General features: G+C 44.3%; 1 protein-coding gene across 1 annotated transcript; it reads left to right on the forward strand.

The window, feature by feature from the left end:
• Positions 1-751: 751 nt before the first annotated feature.
• On the forward strand, positions 752-17,935 carry NRIP3 (nuclear receptor interacting protein 3). The gene is made up of 7 exons (XM_033207636.1): positions 752-1,104; positions 12,502-12,663; positions 13,150-13,232; positions 14,936-15,075; positions 16,657-16,709; positions 16,823-16,917; positions 17,224-17,935. The coding sequence occupies exons 1-7, from the start codon at positions 931-933 to the stop codon at positions 17,237-17,239; spliced, it is 723 nt and encodes a 240-aa protein (XP_033063527.1). The 5' UTR covers positions 752-930; the 3' UTR covers positions 17,240-17,935.
• The last annotated feature ends 2,089 nt before the right edge of the window (positions 17,936-20,024 follow it).

The following is a 20,024-nucleotide window of genomic DNA, read 5'->3' on the forward strand; positions in this document are numbered from 1 at the left end:
GCTCCTACTAAGGACGCTGGAGGGACGGTGAACGATTCTTTAGATGGTAAGCCCTAGCACTTGAGAAAAACAGGTGCTTCTCTGGTCGGAGAGCAGATGTAGGGCTCGCAGCCGCGTGCGCTCCCGCGGAGGCGGGGGACCCTCGCCACTCCCCCGTCCCATGCCCGCCCGCGGGCTTCGGACCGCACCTGCTCCCCCGGCTCGGAAACGCGGGCCGGGTGCCCGGCTGCAGGTAGAGGGTGCCCGGTGGAGGAGGTCCCGAAAGGCTCCTCCACACGCCTGCACCGGCTGCCCCCTCCCCAGTCACGTGGCCCGGTGGGTGGGGACCGACCTGAAGTTGGAAAAATCCCGACAGCTCCCAACTTTGGAGGGAGCCGCCCGTCCTCCGGGCCCGGGCGGTGGGCGCTGGAGCCCCGGCTGGCGGCGTGGAGGTGCGTTTCCGAGAAGCCGAGCAGCGGCGCGGGCGGCGGGACTCGAGGCATGGCCCGGCTGTCGGTTATCCCCGGGTCGGCCACGATGTGGACAGGTAAGCAGGGACCCGCGGCCAGCGGCGGAGATGGCCGGGGCTGCCAGGGCATCGGGCCCCAGAGCCCACACCCGTCCAAGGGATGCCGGGCTCCCATGCAGGAGGGGGCGGTTGGGTGAAGAGGCCGCGGTGGATTCTCGGCCCGCCGAGTCACTCCCACCAGCGCCGCCTCCTCCTCTGGTGTTTTGCCACCTGGTGAGCAGAGCACGCGGGACGCCAGGGAGCCGCGCGGAGCGTGGACTCTGTGCCGGCCCCGCCCCCCGCGCGCGCACTGGCTGCTCCACGCGACGTCACACTCGGCTATAAAAGGCGCGGCGCGGGGCCCTTGCGGCGCTGGAGGAGCTCGAGCTCGAGGTTGAGGCTGCTAGGGAGCCGCGGGCGACCCGGCCGCCGGCGCCTCAAGGATGTTTTACTCAGGGCTCCTCACTGAGGGCGGCCGCAAGGAGACCGACATGCGGGAGGCAGCGTCGCTGCGACAGCAGCGCCGAATGAAGCAGGCAGTGCAGTTCATCCACAAGGACTCCGCCGACCTGCTGCCCCTGGACGGCCTCAAGAAGCTGGGCTCGTCCAAGGACACGGTGAGCCCCCGCCGCCGTTCTTGCCCCGGCCCCGGCGGCTTCGCGCCCGCGGTCTTCCGAGGTCCGGGCGTTGCGGCTTTCACTGAGTCACGGCCCGGCCCGCAGCTGCCCTTGGCTCGCGGTCGCTGCGTCGCGGATTCCTCCCCTTCCAGCACCCCTCCTGCGGTTTCGGTGGGGAGTCCGTCCTAGCTTTTCTAGCTCGCCCTCCCCTCAGCTGTACCTCCTTCCTGGATGTCTCCTCTCCAGAAGAAGGAAGAGGTCCTGCCCTGCCCTGTCCTCTTGCCCTCGGGTCTTCTTTCTCTCCCCTTATTCTTAATACCGAATTTTGTTCATGGGGCTTGTGCCTCCTACGCTGTGTGGCTGGTTCTATGACCCAGACAGAGGTGATTCCTAATGGCTTCGTGTGAGGGGGAAAGAAGTGGAAAGGGATTTTTTTTTTTGACAGTTGCCAGATCCAGAGGATTTTTGTTGAATCCATTGTCCCCCTATGCAAAATCCATTTCTCTAGTTTTGGTCCTATGTACCTTTGACCTTCCATCCTGAGTGGGGAGAGAGAAAAGGGGTCGAATGTGAAGGTTTCCTGAACCCCCAACATCTCTTCATCATTCTCTTCTCTTCCAGCCCCGCCCCCAAAGAGTGGGTAGAGGGAGGAAGCCAGGCTGCTCCATCTTACCAACCAGCTAATGTGTGCATTTGGGGCTGGGGTGGTTGCAGTCTTTTTTTCTAGCACGGTTTTTCTTGGCATTAAGTAGAAGCACCCCAGGACCGGGGCCCTGGGGTCAAAAATGGTACTGTCCTCTTTCTATAGAATGAAAGGGTGACCAATATAAAGAACTGTATCTGTCATCCCTCAGCCTCTGTAGTGGTCCTGGGCCAAGTTTATGTTTAACTTTGTAGTTTTATCTGGAGTTTTCTTGTAGTTTGATTACTTTCTTGAATTTCACAATCGCTTTGTTCATTTGGGTGGTAATGTATGAAACACTAACTAAACGTCTTTTAACAAATGAAATAGGTGCTCTGCATAATTTTTCTAGTATTTTTTATTTTAAGATTTTGAAACGTTTAATTTTGGATGTGGTTGTTAGCTCTAATTCATTGAAATTGCCATTTCTGGCCCCAGGAGGGCAGAGCTTCTGCATCCATTTCCTTTTTTTTTTAAATTTAACAGCTCTAATGACACACAGGTACCAGTATAATTCTTCTCCTCCCTGCCATTAGTTGCTTCTGTGCAGGGTTTGTCTACTTCAGTTATCTTGCTCTGTTTTTTGAAAGTTGTGTTTTTTCATTTTGCTTTGCTTTTTGCACAAGCCACAGGATAGTTTCCCTGATTTATGCTAACCCAGAGTGATGAGTGATTGAAATGTGCTCCTACAAAAGAGGTAACTCTCTTTTCCCTTCTTTTACTTTAAAGCAATCTTGATTCATTTAACAAATCAGGTTCGAGAAATATTCTTTCCTTCAGGCCAAATAATCCTATCCTAGTTCCTAGAATGCTCATCAATCAATAAAGAAGGACATATTATATTAAGAGAAGAATTAAAATACGGAATTTTTAAATGCTGGATTTGGTTGTCCCTGGTTGTCAAGGAGTCTCCTAGCCCTGAGAGCTACCTTAGCTTCCTTCTGCCTAGGATTTCTTATACTACTTCATGCTGTGTATGAATTCCATCCACTTTTCTGACTCCAGTCTGTCTCAGTTGAGTCACGAAGGGCTGATACCATAGAGCACAGGCAGCAGGCTGCAAAGAGGAAGGAGCCTCAAGAAGCAGGATATTGCCTTGAGTATGACACATACACATGGCAGTTGACTGTGAGGCTCTGAATCATGGTTCATGCTTTTTGTGCCCCACCGTCATGGAGTTGATTTCCCTCTCTCACTGTTTTCACACCTACAGTATACAAGTGATTGCACAGAACAGCCAGATTACAGAAACCGAGGCAGACTGAGGTAGGGCTAGGAGAGCTGCAAGCACTGGGGTGAGGCAGCATGCTTAAATTCTTGGAACTGTTGTTGCAGCCTCAGTACAATCTTGCTTAAATTCTTGGAACTGTTGTTGCAGCCTCAGTACAATCTTAGAAGTGACCTTAGAAGTACATTATTATTGTTTTACTTTATAAATATATCTGGGATAGACTAATGTTGACTCAATTTTCTCTCACTGCAAGGGAAATTTGGAGGATGCTAAAATTAATTGAATAGTTCTTACTTGAAGTAGTTTATAGTATAATCTCGACAGAAGGGGTCCAAGAAAAGGGAGAGGATAGCATCAGAGGGAGATAAGAGAGAGGAAAAATTAGTTGTAATTGACTTTTGGGTTTGTGAAGGTTGTAGGTTGTTTTTCCTCGTACTAGTAACCGATATTTAAATTATACTGCTGGAATTTCTGAATTATCTACCTCTTACTCTGCTGTTTCTGTAATGTTCACTGTTTGATCAGCCTGCCAGCCCTTTTAGGACTGGCAGAAGGCAACCATAGGAAATCAAAGGGGGTCATGTTGTCTTGGCCCCAGGAAAGTGCCTTTGCCTATTTCTGTGTATATGGAGTTGGCTGATACAAAGTCTTCTGTGGAAATTATATTTTTGTCTGGCCCTTTTGCTTTTATCCTTTTATCTTGTATTGTTCATTCTGTATTAGATTAAGAACTAAAACCAGAGATATGAGTGAGTAATATTATATTTGATTTTTTTTTTAAGAGACAGGTTCTCACTTTATTGCCCAGGCTGGAATGCAGCTGCAGTCACATCTTACTGTAGCCTCGACCTCACAGGCTAAAGAGATCCGCCCATCTCAAACTCCTGAGTAGCTAGGATTACAGGTGCACACCACAACACCAGTCTAACTTTTGAATTTTTTGTAGAGATGGGATTTTGCCATATTGCACAGGCCGGTCTTGAACTCCTGGTCTGAAGTGATCTGCCCACTTTAGCCTCCCAAAGTGCTGGGATCACAAACATGAGCTACCACACCCAGCCCTGATTTTTTTTTTTTTTTTTTAACTCGATGAAGCTGGAGAAAAACATCTCCACTCTTGTAAATTTGCCTGTTGTAATTTATCTTGTTTTAGCTACCAGGTTCATTAAAGTTTTTCTCATTGTGCTAAGGACTTTTTAATTTTTAAAAACAGTCATGTTATGTGATAAAGTGCTGTCTTTCCTTAATGATATTATACTTACCTGTATACATTAGGCCATATTCTTACTTGTCTGGCAATAGAGTTTTTCTTTCCTACATATGATTGCTTCTGATCAGAGCTAAATGCTTTTTCAAAACTGACTAGAATTAGGAATGAGGCTGGGGGAAAGATGGTTGAACACAGTAAAGCAAACTTACCATAAAATACCTGAACAGAATCTGTCTATTGAAGCAGGTCTGTGTGGTGTGCCCTATAGATTAGCCATCCGTATCACCACATTAAATTTTTATTTAATTTTTTTTTTTTTTTTTTGTAGAGACACAGTTTCACTGTGTTACTAGGTTGGTCTCAAACTCTTGGCCTCAAGCAGTCCTGCCTCAGCCTCCCAAAGTGCTGGGATTATAGGCATGAGCCAGTGTACCTGGTCAGTACTATGTATCTTGAAAAACAGGACAGCCCTTGGAAAGCCAATATGTCAATAAACGAATGAGAACCACTTAACCACATTTATAAAACAGTCATAGACTGGGGATACAAGTAGTACAAACTCTTTAACATACAAATATTGAAGGGATTCTGAAAGAAAGAATTCAATGATATTAATCAAGAAAGGCTTTTTGGCTGGGTCTGATGGCCCACACCTGTAATCCGAGGACTTTGGGAGGCCAAGGTAAGTGGATCACCTGAGGTCAGGAGTTCGAGACCAGCCTGGCCAACATGGTGAAACCTCATCTGTACTAAAAAGGCAAAAATTAGCTGGGTGTGGTGGTGCACGCCTGTAGTCCCAGCTACTCAGGAGGCTGAGGTGAGAGAATTGCTTGAACCCGGGAGGCGGAGATTTCAGTGAGCCAAGATTGTGCCACTGTACTTCAGCCTGGGAGACAGAGTGAGACTCCATCTCAGAAAAAGAGAAAGGCTTTTTGAAGAAAGAAGGGGTAGAGATTTCTTTCAGTACCATGTCAAGAGCTGAGTATATAGCTGAAATCAAGACAGTCACGGTCCCTGCCCTTGTGCAGTTAACATGCTAGTAGGGCAGGGGTGAAATATAAACAAGTAAATACACAAAATAATTATGTTTTTATAATTGCTATGAAAGAAATAGTGAGATTTGTTAGTAACTAAAGAGGTGACCTACCTACTTTAAGTTGTATGGTCAGGGAAGGTATCTGTGAGGAAATGATATTTGAACAGAGACCTGGAAGATAAGAGGGACCTAACTATTAGAAATGTTAGGGGAAGAACTTCAGGCAGAGGAGACAGCTGGTGCAAAGGGATTGGAATGGGAGAGGAATTTTGAGCAAGGAAGTGAGTGTGGATGGTGTTGAATGTGAATGAATAAAGGGAGAGTGGTTTGTATATGGAAGGAGAGGCAAGGACCAGTTGGTACAGAGCTGTATAGAGAAGGGTAAAAAGTTTGGGTTTTTTCCGAAGAACAATGAGATACCATTGAAGGGTTTTGAGTAAAGTACTGTGTTATCTGACTTATGTTTTAAAAAGCTTACTCTGGTTTCCATGCAAAGAATGGACTGGAGAAGGGTAAAAGAAGAGGCAGAATGCAAGTTAAGAGGCTGTTGCAGTACAGATAAGAAATTACAGTGGTTTGGATTAGATTGGAGGTAGTAAAGATGGGGAGAAGCAGATCAATTCCAGGTATGTTTCAGAGTACAATAGCACTTTTGATGGGAGGTCAGAAAAAATCAAGAATGGATGTATGGTGGTGCCACTTACCAAGGTTGTTGGAAAGGAATTAACCCAACATGTTAAAACTGAACAAGACTTTGGAGCTCAAACCTCTTTTATTACTGATCAAGAGAGTAAGGTTTAGAGAAAAGTAATGCTCATAGAGATTAGTGATTCACCCAAGGTAATATGTGACAAGTGGTAATTTGCTGAAAGCAGAAAGCTTTCATGGAGTAATAATTTAAAAGATGAGATTGGGAAGGAGGATGAGTGGTAGTGGAAGGTCTTGAATGCTAAATCGAGGATTTTTCTTTGATTCAACTAGCAAGAGAACCACTGTAGGGGAAGAGGACCATGAAAGTAATGTTAGGAGATTGCTTGGGCTTAGCAGTAACAGTAAATGAAGAAGAAAATAAGAGGAGGCAGAATTTCACTCACTGAGATAGGGAATAAGGGAGAATGTGCAAGTTTTATAGAAAATATCAGTGGGATAAGTTACGTTCAAAGTGCCTGTGGAATGTTTAAGTAGAGAAGTTCAAAAAGGTAGTTGAATCTATGGGTCTAGAATTGAGGTGACATCTGGACATGAGATAGAGTCATCATCATAAAGGTAGTAATTTATGCAATGAAAACAGATAAAATTGCCCTGGCAGTATATGTGGAGTGACAAAGGACCAAAGATAGAGCAATGAGGAACACTAATATTTAAGAAATGAACACAGGCAAAGGAACCAGTGAAAGAGAAAGGAACAGAATAAACAGGTGGTTTTAGAGGCCAGTGGAGGAGCATTTCAGGATAAATAAAATGTTGAGTTTATTGCAGCATTGTTTCTAATGGCAAACATATGGAAATAATCTAAATGCCCATTAGTAAATAGTTAAGGTATGTTTATACCACAAACTTGTCTGTCAAGGATTTGCTGTTTTAAAATGTAGAAACTAGGGCAGACCTAAGAAAGTAGATGCTAAGCTGGTTATAAGATAACCTGGTATTAGACCCGCCTGAGTTATATTGTGTGTGTGCACATGCTTTAGTTTTTGCATCTGGCAGACACTGTTAGTTGGCTAAATCATCACCCATTCTTAGCCCTTTTCTGTATGCCTGACTCCTCTATAGAGATTATAAAAGCTAAATTATCTCCCAATGTCTGTTAAAGTTAGGAGTGGCTATATGAATTCTGACCAAGAAGATATGGGCAAAAAACTGCCGAAGGAACTTCTGGGAAAGCTTTTCCTTTTCTGATAAAAGCAATTGATGATGTTAGAGTAGTCCTTCCTCCTTTCTTATTTCTTGAATGTAGATATAATGCCTGGAGCTGGGGTATTCATCTGTGACCATGAAGGAATGTCCAAGAGAATTACAGAGCCAATAGCCCTGAAGTTGTTAAGCTGCTGAGTTAGTACCAGCAGCTTCTATCTCTAGACTTCTTGTTATGTGAGAAAAATAAATCTCCATTTAAACTGCTGTAAGTTGGCTTTTCTTGTGGCTGAACTCTTTTCTGCTACATGGGGTATATTTTTATTTAAAATTTTTTAATGTAAATAATTTAAAACTTAAAAAAATTTAAAGCTGTTGCTTGTGTTAGGGATCTCCATATCTCCAAGTAAATTCCAAGTAAATGGTGATACTGCTATTTCTTAATTAACTGTTTTCATCACTGTCTAGTCTTACTTTTTTTTTTTTTTTTTCCTGAGACAGAGTCTCCCTCTGTTGCCCAGGCTGGAGTGCAGTGGCACGATCTCAGCTCATTGCAACCTCCACAGTGAGTTCAAGTTATTCCCTTGCCTCAGCCTCCTGAGTAGCTGGAATTACAGGCACCTACCACCATGCCCGGCTAATTTTTGTATTTTTAGTAGAGATGGGATTTCACCATGTTAGCCAGGCTGGTCTCGAACTCCTGACCTCGTGATCTGCCCACCTTAGCCTCCCAAAGTGCTGGGATTACAGACGTGAGCCACTGCACCCGGCCTCAGATTTTTGAAGGCATTATTCTATTGTCTTTTAGCTTTGATTGTTACTGTTGAGTAGTCCTATACTATTCTGATTCCCAATCCTTTGTATTTTTATCATCTTTTTCTCTTTGGAATCTTGTGGGATCTTTGTCATCCATGCTATTCCAGAATTTCACAGTGATGTGAAATCTTGATGTGGATCTTTTTTCCTTCATTATGGTAGGCTTCATGTGGGGCCTTTCAATCTTTAAGCTCATGTCCTTCAGTTCTGGCTTAGTATGATACCCCACACTCCCCTTCAGCTGTTCTGGAAACCTGAAAGCCTAGCCAAGCTATCAACTAATCAGTCTTTTTATTTACTCTTACAAGAAGAGTAAACTTTTGGCATTCTCCCCAGTTCTCTGGGTCAAGTGAGAGTCTTATGAAGAAGACTTTAGTCTATTTCCAACCCTAATTGTATCCATCAACTGTAGAGGTTCTGATACCTCTAACCCCTCAGCCTTTTAGTTTCAGTAAGACAACTGCTTTTACAGCTAGATGCAAATATATAATAGCTCAAACAAAATAGTTTCTTTTTTCTTTTCTTTTCTTTTTTTTTTTTGTGAGACGGAGTCTCGCTCTGTCGTCCAGGCTGGAGTACAGCGGCACTGTCTCTGCTCACTGCAAGCTCCGCCTCCGGGGTTCACGCCATTCTCCTACCTCAGCCTCCTGAGCAGCTGGGACTACGGGCGCCCGCCACCACGCCTGGCTAATTTTTTGTATTTTTAGTAGAGACGGGGTTTCACCGAGTTAGCCAGGATGGTCTCGATCTCCTGACCTTGTGATCCGCCCGCCTCGGCCTCCCAAAGTGCTGGGATTACAGGCGTGAGCTACCGCACCCGGCCTATTTTTTCTTAAGTAACAGTATTAGTGGAAAAGTCAGCAAGACAGCCTCTTCCATATAGTCCTTTAGAGACAGTAGCTCTTCTGTCTTCAACATGTGGCCTCTGAGAAGGTTACCATAGTGGTCATCTCCACTCCAGCCAGTCGGAAGAGGAAAAGAATATGGAGAAGTATGCACAGGAGATTTTTATGGGCCAGGCGTAGAAATGGTGCATGTCACTTCCACTCACATTCTATTCTGTAGAACTCAGTCATATGGCTATGCCTAGCCGCAAGGAGGGCCAGGAAAGAATCGAGGTATCTTCCTATGAAGAAGAGGAGAACAAGGATTTTAAAGAGCAACTGGCAGCCTCTGCTGCTTCAGCTCTCTGTGAAGTGAAATGGTATAAAGCACTTAGCTTTCTCTAGTCCAGGTCATTATTGCTGCTTTTCTGCCTGCTATTGAGATTCCAGAATTTTGTCAACATCTTTTTTTTCTTCATTGTTCTTTTTGTTTTGTGGGTTTAGGACTTATTCTTTTACTGTCATTTCAGTGAAATTTTGACTGGAAGCAGAGGTAAATATGCAGCTATATTATTACTTAAGTTATGTAGGCATAGTAAAATGACCAGAGAAAAACATCTCTGAGGTTCATATGGGTTTGTTGGCTGTAAATTTTCTATTCCTGAACTATATTATTAATACTTTTTGGTTATCAAAGAGAATGAAAAGAATTATGTATAGTGACATAGAAAATGCCTTTTTTTTTTTTGAGATGGAGTCTTGCTCTGTTGCCTGGGCTGGAGTGCAGTGGCACGATCTCGGCTCACTGCAAGCTCCGCCACCCAGGTTCACGCCATTCTCCTGCCTCAGCCTCCTGAGTAGCTGGGACTACAGGCGACTGCCACCACGCCTGGCTAATTTTTTGTATTTTTAGTAGAGACGGGTTTCACTGTGTTAACCAGGATGGTCTCCATCTCCTGACCTCGTGATCCACCTGCCTAAGCCTCCCAAAGTGCTGGGATTACAGGTGTGAACCACCGTGACCGGCCAGAAATTGCCTCTTATATGTTAAATGAAAATAGAAAATTTCAGAACAGTTTTATAGTATGTTTATTCTTTTATATGTTTATAAATGTATTAATATTTTTTGAAAGATATACTTCTAAATTTAATGGTCATTATTTGTCGGGAGTGGGACTGAGAAGGGTTTGAGAGATTGGGGAGGTTTTTGCTTTTAATTTTATTTATTTATGTATTTGTTCATTTATTTATTATTTTGAGATACAGTCTTGCTCTGTTGACCAGGCTGGAGTGCAGTGGTACGATCTAGGCTCACTGCAACCTCGGCCTCCTGGGTTCAAGTGATTCTCCTGCCTCCCCGTGTCTAGTCACTGGGATTAAAGGTGCATGCCACCACGCCTGGCCAATTTTTGTATTTTTTCTTTTAGTAGAGATGGGGTTTTGCAATGTTGGCCAGGCTGGTCTCAAACTCCTGACCTCAAGAGATCCGCCTGCCTCGGCCTTCCAAAGTGTTGGGATTACAGGTGTGAGTCACCGTGCCTGGCCTTTGCTTTTTATTTTATATATTTCAGTGATACTTAAATATTTTACATTGAGCATGTGTTTGAACCTTTTTTGGTTACTAAAGAACAAGTAAAAGGAACAGTCAGCAGGGCCAAATTCACTAGAAAAATCTAGTAAAATTAAGGCTGAAAATGTCTACTGTATTTGGAAATCAGAGGTCATTATTGGTATGGGATAAGAAGTGATCTCAGTGAAGGAAATATGGGATATCAGGAAATAGATGCCATGGTTTAGGCTTTTTAAAAAAAGACCATTCCAGATAAGGAGGGTGATTAAAGGAGGTTGTAGAGTCAAGGCAGCCGGATCTGATGTTTTGTGGAGGAGTTTTCTCCCCAATATCTAGGAACTTTTAGTATGTTTTATAACTTGTGGAAGAAGAATCCAGTAGAAAGAGAGGCAAATACAGAAAAGGGATGAATTCAAGCAGAATGATTTCAGAACTTCCCTTGTTTGCCTCATCTCTCCACTAATGATTAGGCTCCTTTGCAAGATTGAGAACCAGATACAGTGTTTAGCAAGACCAATGTAGGAAGACATCCCCAAACTTTAGGTAAGAGGGCTTTGTTTAGATGGTCTTTGAAACTCCTGCCAGTCTTCACTTCTACAGGTCCAGTTTTATCTGAGTAGGTCCTAGATGTAAGCACGGATATAACAGAAACAAACACCCTGCTTTAGTATGGCTTGAGCTAGGAATCCAGTCTTACTGGTGAGAGAGATTTGAATGAAGCATTTTTGTTTCTTTTGAGAAGCAAAGCATTCTCCCAGTGTTGCATCAGAAAATCTGACAGAGTTAGCACTTCCTCCAGCTCCTTGTCAAGCTAAGAAGCTCTCATTTTCTTTACAAGTGCCTCTCCCTCCACTTTTCCCAAAGATACCAATTTAGAATGTGCTTTGCCAAGAATCAGTGTATTTCGGGAATCCATTTCTTCATCTCACTAGGGTTACAATGAGTCATGGCTGTGACTCCATTCTTCCTTAGGAATCTGAAAGGTGGCAGATACTGAAGACCTCTTGAAAGGTTCTAGGCTCTGGGCTTCTAAGAGTGACTTCCTTCCCCATAGAATCAGAGTGTCATCTGGTATATGTTAGAAACTTGGGGTGAAACACTCTCCTTTGAGGGATTTTAGGTGAAACACTCTCCTTTGAGGGATTTTAAATGCTGTTGTAGCTGGGCATAAGATATTTGTGTATACAGATTTCTCCAGTCAAAGGATTTCTTTTCAAGAGATATCTTAAATTTTCTGGAGGCTACTTTGAATAGGAACAGTGGAGCATGATTATATCTGCCCTAGGAACTCTCCTAAGCTCTATCAAAGTGCAGACTTAAACTCACACTTCTCATTCTGCTTCTTAACATTAGGCATCTTGGCATGCATATAAGGTCTAACTAAGTCTCCTGCTTCTTGGTCGGTGTCTTCCCCCGTCATAGCTCCACTTTTGGGCCATTGAAGGGAAGGGAAATGGATGATAAGATGGGCAGGAGAAACCAGTGTTTTGAGGTCCAGAGGATGCCAGCAACGATGATTCTTACATGTTCTGTCAGGTTTCAAAGTGTGTCTGCTGAGAGGCTTGCTCAGCAAGTGTGAATTCCTGTCTTTTCACCCTATCCACCCGTGGAGAGCCAGCCCACAGGAGAGCCAGCCACTAAGGTATCTGCAGGCTGCATCTGAAAGATAAGAGAGTGAGACTTGACACAGAAGTAGGCAGAGCTTTTGAATACCGATGTTAGCTAAGTTTCTTCAGCCTATGAAAATGAGCTGCCGTTTCTATAGGGCAGTGATTTGCTGTCACCTGGGAAGATACAGAGATCACTTATTCTAGACTAAGACCACTTTTCCCTTGAAATGCTCTTGTAAGGGGAAGAAAGGTAACGGGCCTAGGTTAGTCCAAATAACAAGGGCCCTCAGTTCTCTTAAGCCCTAGAATATTTATCGGCCCTCTCCACATTTCCCAGTGTCATATCTTGCATTTTCATTCATTCAGGGTGGCCTACTGCAAATTGGTTTATGGTACCTGCTCTGACAATACCAGTGAAGTCCTCACTTGAAGGAAGTATAAATGAGAAACAAAGGTAGAGCTCAGTTATGGGAGGCTCCTTCATTATTTTTATGGTACCTGGGGGACAATGGGAAAGAGGGTTGTGGCTTGTCACTAAGAAGTCTCTGCTTTCTATCCCTCAAGCAACCCCATAATATTCTGCAGAGGCGCCTCATGGAAACCAACCTGTCTAAGCTCCGAAGTGGCCGTGTCCCTTGGGCCTCTAAGACGAACAAACTCAATCAGGCTAAGTCTGAGGGGCTAAAGAAGTCTGAGGAGGATGACATGATTTTGGTTTCTTGCCAGGTAATGTTCTGAGAACAGCTTTTCCAGGGTTTTCTGGAAAGTAGGATGTGGGACCCTCTCCCCCTGACTTTATAGAGTATGGGTCTCATGGAATTCATGAGTAAGTTTTAAAAGGGCCACTCTATGCAACACTGGAAGTGTGTGCGACATTTAGTATGCACGTGTGTCTTCATGGGAAGAAGGAACAAAGCTTTCATCAGATTTACAAATGGGTATGTGATTAAAAAAAAAAGTTTAAGAGCTATTTGTTATATGGCACAGAACATCTAGAGTTTTTTGCGGGATCTCTGTCAGCCCTGGATTCAGCAGGAACAAGAGCCCTTCAAAGGCAGACTTAGCAGTGGGTAAAGATGGGACACTATAACCCATAATTGGGAGGATGCTCTCCAACCCTGCCTTTCATATGACATCTGCTGCTTGCTGTCTGCATCTCCTTTCCCTTCCGCTTCTCTGGCTCTTGTTGAACAGTACATTTCCTCCCCACAGTGTGCTGGAAAGGATGTGAAAGCCTTGGTTGACACAGGCTGCCTATATAATCTCATCTCTTCGGCCTGTGTGGACAGATTGGGGTAAGTAGCCACTTGTGCTGAGTGGAACTTAGATGTGAGTGTACTCTTCGCTTGACTCTATTTTATGGTTAGAGATGGTGAGCATCTCTATGGCAGCTCAAAGAGAAGTATGCAGAGTTCAGATCTCAGCTGGAACTGGAGTCCTTAGTAGAGGGGAGGAGTGGTGGATTATCAGGCAAGTGGAGAAATCAGTGAGCATGGAAACCTTTGGCTTTCTGTTAACTCCTCCTATTAAGTTTTGAGCAAAGACCTCTGAACTTGAATGAGAGAGCCTGAGACCTCTGGCTCATTGTGTGCCCTGCCCTGATCCACTAGACAGCAAATTAAAAGGAGCTGTCCTGTTGGTATACTCCATCTAGATGAATAAAAGTAGGGATGTGGTGGGCCTCAGCTTACTCAAAGTCTTTCTGGAGGATGCACTGCCTGTCCCCAAGAAACATCCATCAGAACTGAGAATAGGACTGCAGCTGCCACTGCACCTGGGCCTGGGCCATCATAAAGATGATTAGCCAGTAGTTTATTTTGTTTGTTTTGTGTGGTGGAGCCTCACTCTGTTGCCCAGGCTGGAGTGCAGTGGTGCAATCTCGGCTCACTGCAACCTCCGCCTCCTGGGCTCAAACGATCCTCCTGCCTCAGCCTCCTGAGTAACTGGGACTACAGGTGTGCATCACCATGCCTGGCTAATTTTTTGTATTTTTTGTAGAGAGGGGGTTTTGCCATGTTGCCCAGGATGGTCTTCAACTCCTGGGCTCAAGCAATCTGCCCGCTTCAGCCTCCCAAAATGCTAGGATTACAGGTGTGAGCCACTGCACCCAGCCCTGAGCTTTTTATGTGGTGAAAAGATGAAGTATAGTGCAACATGATGGTTCCAGAAAGACTAATATGTCCTGGTGCATAATTAGGCAGCAGACTGCCATGATTCCAGAGGAATTAATAACCATCTGTAAAACTGCAATTATTTTTCTTTTGGATGGGCTGTAACATCAAAAGAGAGGAAATAGAGGAAAGCAGAAGTATTGGCACAGAAAGTCCATAATTAAGTATTTATCCACCAACCCATAATAGCTCTGGTGCTAGCTATTACAATCAGCTTACGTAACATGTGAAACCTTGGTACTTTTTCTTTCCTTCCTCCCCTGCACAGACAAGTTAAATTAACAAGGATTTTCTCCGTGATATTCCTTGCTGATACGAATATCAGTGCACTTACCAAATAAGTACTTGCCTCCACTAACATTATAGTCTAAGACAAACTGATGAAGACAGAATGAAATAGAAAGGACAATGAGAAATTAGACATTGAACAAAGCACCTTCTAAAATTAGGATTAACCTGACTTCTCTGGTATCTGTTACTCACAGATTGGTAAAAGGACATGTTAACTCAATTGCGTTACACAATGGTGGGGACAGTAGGATACAGAATAGGATTCTCTGAATATGTTAGTTCCCCTGTCTTCACCAATAGACATAAGTGATGTAAGGTTTTTGAGAACGGGAGATGAGTTTTTAGTGTTTTTATATCCCCCTGGCATGTTTAGGACAAAGTGCTGAAACGACAAATGTAGGATGGCTAGCACTTTTCGGTAAATTAATCCCAGGAGATCCCTGGAGAATTCCAGTTGTAGGTCAGAAAGTAGGCATTGCAGGATTCTATCAGGAATCTCTGTCAAGGGGATTTTGGTATCTTCCTTTTTGGTGCAGACTCAAGGAGCTTGTCAAATCCCACAAGCATGAAGGAGAAAAGCTTTCTCTACCCCGGCATCTCAAAGTAGTGGGCCAGATTGAACACCTAGTGATCACACTGGGCTCTCTCCGCCTGGACTGCCCAGCAGCTGTGGTTGGTAAGCAGAATTGAGGGCGGGACCTATGGACCCTAACTTAAACTCTCTCCCTACCCCCAACAAAACCTCATGAGATCTCATGCCTGTAAATACTGACTTTTTCAAAATGGTTCCCATTTTTCTGTACTATAGATCTTGTCCCAATTTTTGGTCTCCAAAGTACTAGATGGGCCCTGAGCTACATTCAAGACATGTTGAGAATCAATCAGTAAAACAAATGTGGAGGTCAGATAAAAAAAAACTCAAGGAGCAAGAGGCGAGCACAGTGGCTCATGCCTGTAATCCCAGCACTTTGGGAGGCCAAGGTGGGCAGATCACCTGAGGTTAGGAGTTCAAGACCAGCCTGACCAACATGGAGAAACCCCATCTCTACTAAAAATACAAAATTAGCTGGGACTGGTGGCGCATGCCTTTAATCCCAGCTACTTGGGAGGCTGAGGTAGGAGAATTGCTTGGACCCGAGAGGCGGAGCAGAGATCGCACCACTACACTCCAGCCTGGGCAACAAGAGTGCAACTCCATGTCAAAAAAAAAAGAGCAAGAAAACACATTTTTAGGTACAGGTGAAAATGTCCCCTGATTGGCCGGGCGCGGTGGCTCAAGCCTGTAATCCCAGCACTTTGGGAGGCCAAGACGGGCGAATCACGAGGTCAGGAGATCGAGACCATCCTGGCTAATACGGTGAAACCCCGTCTCTACTTAAAAAAAAAAAAAAAAAACAAAAAATTAGCCGGGCGACGAGGCGGGCACCTGTAGTCCCAGCTACTCGGGAGGCTGAGGCAGGAGAATGGCGTAAACCCGGGAGGCGGAGCTTGCAGTGAGCTGAGATCCGGCCACTGCACTCCAGTCTGGGTGGCAGAGCAAGACTCCGTCTCAAAAAAAAAAAAAAAAAGAAAATGTCCCCTGAGAGCTTTCCATGAACTAGAGACAGAGCAACTTACTCCTTTGCCATAAATCCCTTGATAATTTCCCACCACTTTCCACACTTCTCATACATTTTATTCTTGACTACTCCAAGTTATTGGTCTTTGTCTAAAGACCTTTGCCCTTTAGAGTAAAAAAGACCTGAGTTTGCATCTTGGCTCTATTGCCTTGTAACTTTAATGATCTAGGAAAATTACTTAATACAACACAGGCTTGACCACGTGCGGTGGCTCACGCCTATAATCCCAGCACTTTGGGAGGCTAAGTGGGTGGATCACCTGGGGTCGGGAGTTTGAGAGAAGCCCGGCCAACATGGTGAAACCCCGTCTCTACTAAAAATACAAAAATTAGCTGAGTGTGGTGGTGGGCGCTGGTAATCCCAGCTATTCAGGAGGCTGAGGCAGAATTGCTTGAATCTGGGAGGCAGAGGTTGCAGTGAACTGAGATCGCACCACTGCACTCCAGCCTGGGCAACAAGAGCAAAACTCCATCTCAAAAAATAAAAAAGTAAAAATAACAAAAAAATAAAAATAACACATGCTCAATATATGCTTATTGGATGTTATTGGGTGGATGGGTGGAACCTAATAGTGATTAGGCTGACTTCAAAGCAAGCGTGGAAATGGCTAAATCTTAATCATCTTTTTGTTTTATTAGATGACAATGAGAAAAACTTGTCCCTTGGTCTACAGACTCTCCGATCTCTGAAGGTAAGATTGACTCCTCTTACCCCTTGATACTTCCTCTCTGAGGCAGGTATCCTCTTACACAGGAACTCATAGTGGTATCACTGACAAGTTACCAGTGATTCTCCTGTTTTCAGTGCATCATAAACTTGGATAAGCACCGGCTGATCATGGGGAAGACAGACAAGGAAGAAATCCCTTTTGTGGAGACAGTCTCTTTGAATGAAGACAAGTGAGTGCCCAAGTGGGTCAGATCAAGTCACATCCATTTGTCATGAGCTGCGGGCAGGGCGGTGGTAGTTCTTAGACAGGACGTGGGGTTGTATCCTGTCTTTGGCTTTCAGTTATACTACAAATCTACCCTTCCCCACACCCAGAGTTCACCATCCCATAAAACTCTGTAGTGCACACATCAGAATGAGCAATGGTCATGTCACACAGGGAAATGAGTGGCTTTGAAAGCAAAATTTTACTTGCCTTCAGCTTAACTTTTTCTGAATATGGCATTATTTCTTCTGATATTTATTTCTCATTTCAGCACTTCAGAAGCATAACTACAGCCTGCAGCATGTCTGCACATGTGCATACACACCGGGTTGACAGATTGAGAAAACTGGGTTTGAACCAAATGCTGTAGCAACTTGCTGTGGACCAAGTCCTTCCATTTAATAGAGGCTCTAGGGGCTCCTTCCCATTCAGACCTCTCTAGACTATAGTCTGTGCTTAGAGATCTTGTCTGGTTATAGCCATTGTTTTTTACTCCTTTGATCACTTAATTTATAGACCTTTTTTGACACTGCCAGTCTCACTTGTGGCCTATTTCTCTGCTGCTTCCAGGAATTTGCTTTTATTAGTCAAGTACAGGGGCTGCCAGGTTCTGTGTCTCCATAGATATATTTGCTTCTTTTCCTATAGCTAAAATGTATAATAAACAGGAACCTGACCTTTACCTCCTTTCAGCTGTTTCAAACAGGTGCCAGGATACCTATGTCTTGGAATTAGAGTTTCTTCAAATTGATTAATTGATTTCTCAAGTATGGATTACATGAAAGAGCCCAGGGACATCATCTGTTACAGTTTAACTCTTTCATTTAAAGGTCCAGAGAGGCAAGTGAATTGTCTAAGTTCATATATTAGGTCAGTGACTGAAGGGACCGAGAACGCAGACTTGATTTCCAAGCCAAGACTCCCATGCTGCCTCATTTGTATTCAAGCCTTTAACAGGAGGGCAAAGAGGTGAGAATGTGTTTTTTTTTTTAAAAAAAAAAAAAAAAAAGGCAGAGCAGGGGAGGAATATGCTCTGGAGATGGATGCTAGGATGATTTGGGTAGCTCTCCCTCCTGTGTGCCAAGCCCACTAAAAGTTCCTTGCCCCAAACTGTCACATTTAGGCCCTCATCTTGGTGCCTAAAAACTGAGCATACAAAGATGAATGAAATGGTTTCTCATTGTGAACCTCTTGGAGGAAAGGAGGAACCACAGACAGAGGAATATTAATCCCTCTCTGAGATGGAATTGAAGGCTTAAGTAAATCAGAGTGTCACTGTCAGATGTTGATTACTCCCAAGATCCAATCAGCATTTCTGCCTATCCTGTTATGTGTCTGCCAAGGACTTAAGTAGCTGGAAACCAGAAGTAGAGAAAGTTGGGGGGGTGGGGAAGAGCAAGGCCAGAACAGAAGGGAGTTGAATGAATAGAATCAATTGGTGGAGAGGCCTACCTAGATAAACCTTTCTGGGAGGTAGGGAATGACATTTTCAGGCAAGGAATTGAGATGTTCAGTTCTGTCCTGGTACAAGGAAAGAGGCAGAGCAGGAGCCAACAATGTTAAAGACAACTTTTTATAACTGCCCAGTATTTCCTGATCCCTCTCAAAGGTTGGGGAGAATACAAGGTTTCTTGAAGTTTTTGATTGGGGTGTCACATTAGGCACGCAGGTGTCTGTAATGGAATCTCCCTTTCAGTTTGGTCATAGAAGTGCTTGGACAAGTCAGAAAAATAGCTGGCTGTGGATATCCCTTTAAGATATTCCCAAGTCTACCCTGCATCATAGCAGTAGTTCTCAGTGTTTTTGTTTAAAGGATCCCACTTTGAACTTTGCCAAGTACTACCAACTACCTTGTCGGGTGTTCAGCAACTGCCCCTACCAAACAACCCTTTGGAACTCTGAATGATTTGGGCCTCACAAGCTCCCTAAAGACTAGGAACTTGGTGACCATCATTTGAACAACTAGGCAGCCATACTGCAGTCAGTTGTCATGGGGTCATTCCCTAGGCCCCACTCCTATCAGCCTCTACCTAAGGAAGCTAGATAGAAAGCTAACCACAGCCACAGTTGGGAGGCTACATCTAAAGCTCAGCAGGGGTGATCCCAGGGTTACCAGCCTTCAGCACTCCCTCTGGCAACACCCCATTCTCCTACCTAGTGGGGAGATGTACCTTTCCACTGAAGCCTCTCCATGCTCCTTCCCTACCTTTCACGGCAGTACTTTGGGCTGCCTCTTACCCTGGTACAAAGTTGAAGTTCACCCTTTACTTCCCTACTTGAAAGTTCTACTCTGAGCCTTAATTCTTGGCTGCAGTGAGGCACGTTGAAGGTTCCTTCTGGTTTATTCTTTTTTTTTTTTTTTTTTTGAGACGGAGTCTCACTCTGTCACCAGGCTGAGATGCAGTGGTGCAACCTTGGCTCGCTGCAATCTCCACCTCCCGGGTTCAAGCTATTCCCCTGCCTCAGCCTCTGGAGTAGCTGGGACTGCAGGTGCGTGCCACCGCACCGGTTTTTTTTTTTTTTTTTTTTTTTTTTTTGTATTTTAGCGGAGTTGGAGTTTCACTATGTTGGCCAGGATGGTCTTGATCTCCTTACCCCATAAGGAGTATCTGCCCACTTTGGCCTCCCAAAGTGCTGGGATTACAGGCGTAAGCCACCACACCCGGCCCGTTCTGGTTTATTCTTATTTGGATCCCAATTCCCCATGGACTGCGTGAGGCCAGGAACTCTCAAGTTCTGGAAAGATATGACTGCTTCTGGCCCTTTGAGTTTATGATGATATGGTATCGGGGATGATTAGATAACTTTTAGTGATTCTTCTGGCCTCTGAAGATTAGTCAATAATTTTCTAGTTTTGGAATTGAAATAGTTGGGGTGAACTCAGCTTCAGATATAATCTCATTTAATGCAGTCAAAACATTTGAATTTTCTAACCAAATAATTATGTTTTAAATCCCAGGCTTGATAGAGGCTCCGAAAAATGTCTTGAGACAATTATGGGAAGTCTTGAGCTTCATTCACTTTCTTTAAATGCCTCCAAGTTGATTACTCTCCTAGCCCACATCTTCTTGA

This window comes from Trachypithecus francoisi, unplaced genomic scaffold (assembly GCF_009764315.1).
Source record: "Trachypithecus francoisi isolate TF-2019V2 unplaced genomic scaffold, Tfra_2.0 Lachesis_group8, whole genome shotgun sequence".
NCBI classification, from domain to species: domain Eukaryota; kingdom Metazoa; phylum Chordata; class Mammalia; order Primates; family Cercopithecidae; genus Trachypithecus; species Trachypithecus francoisi.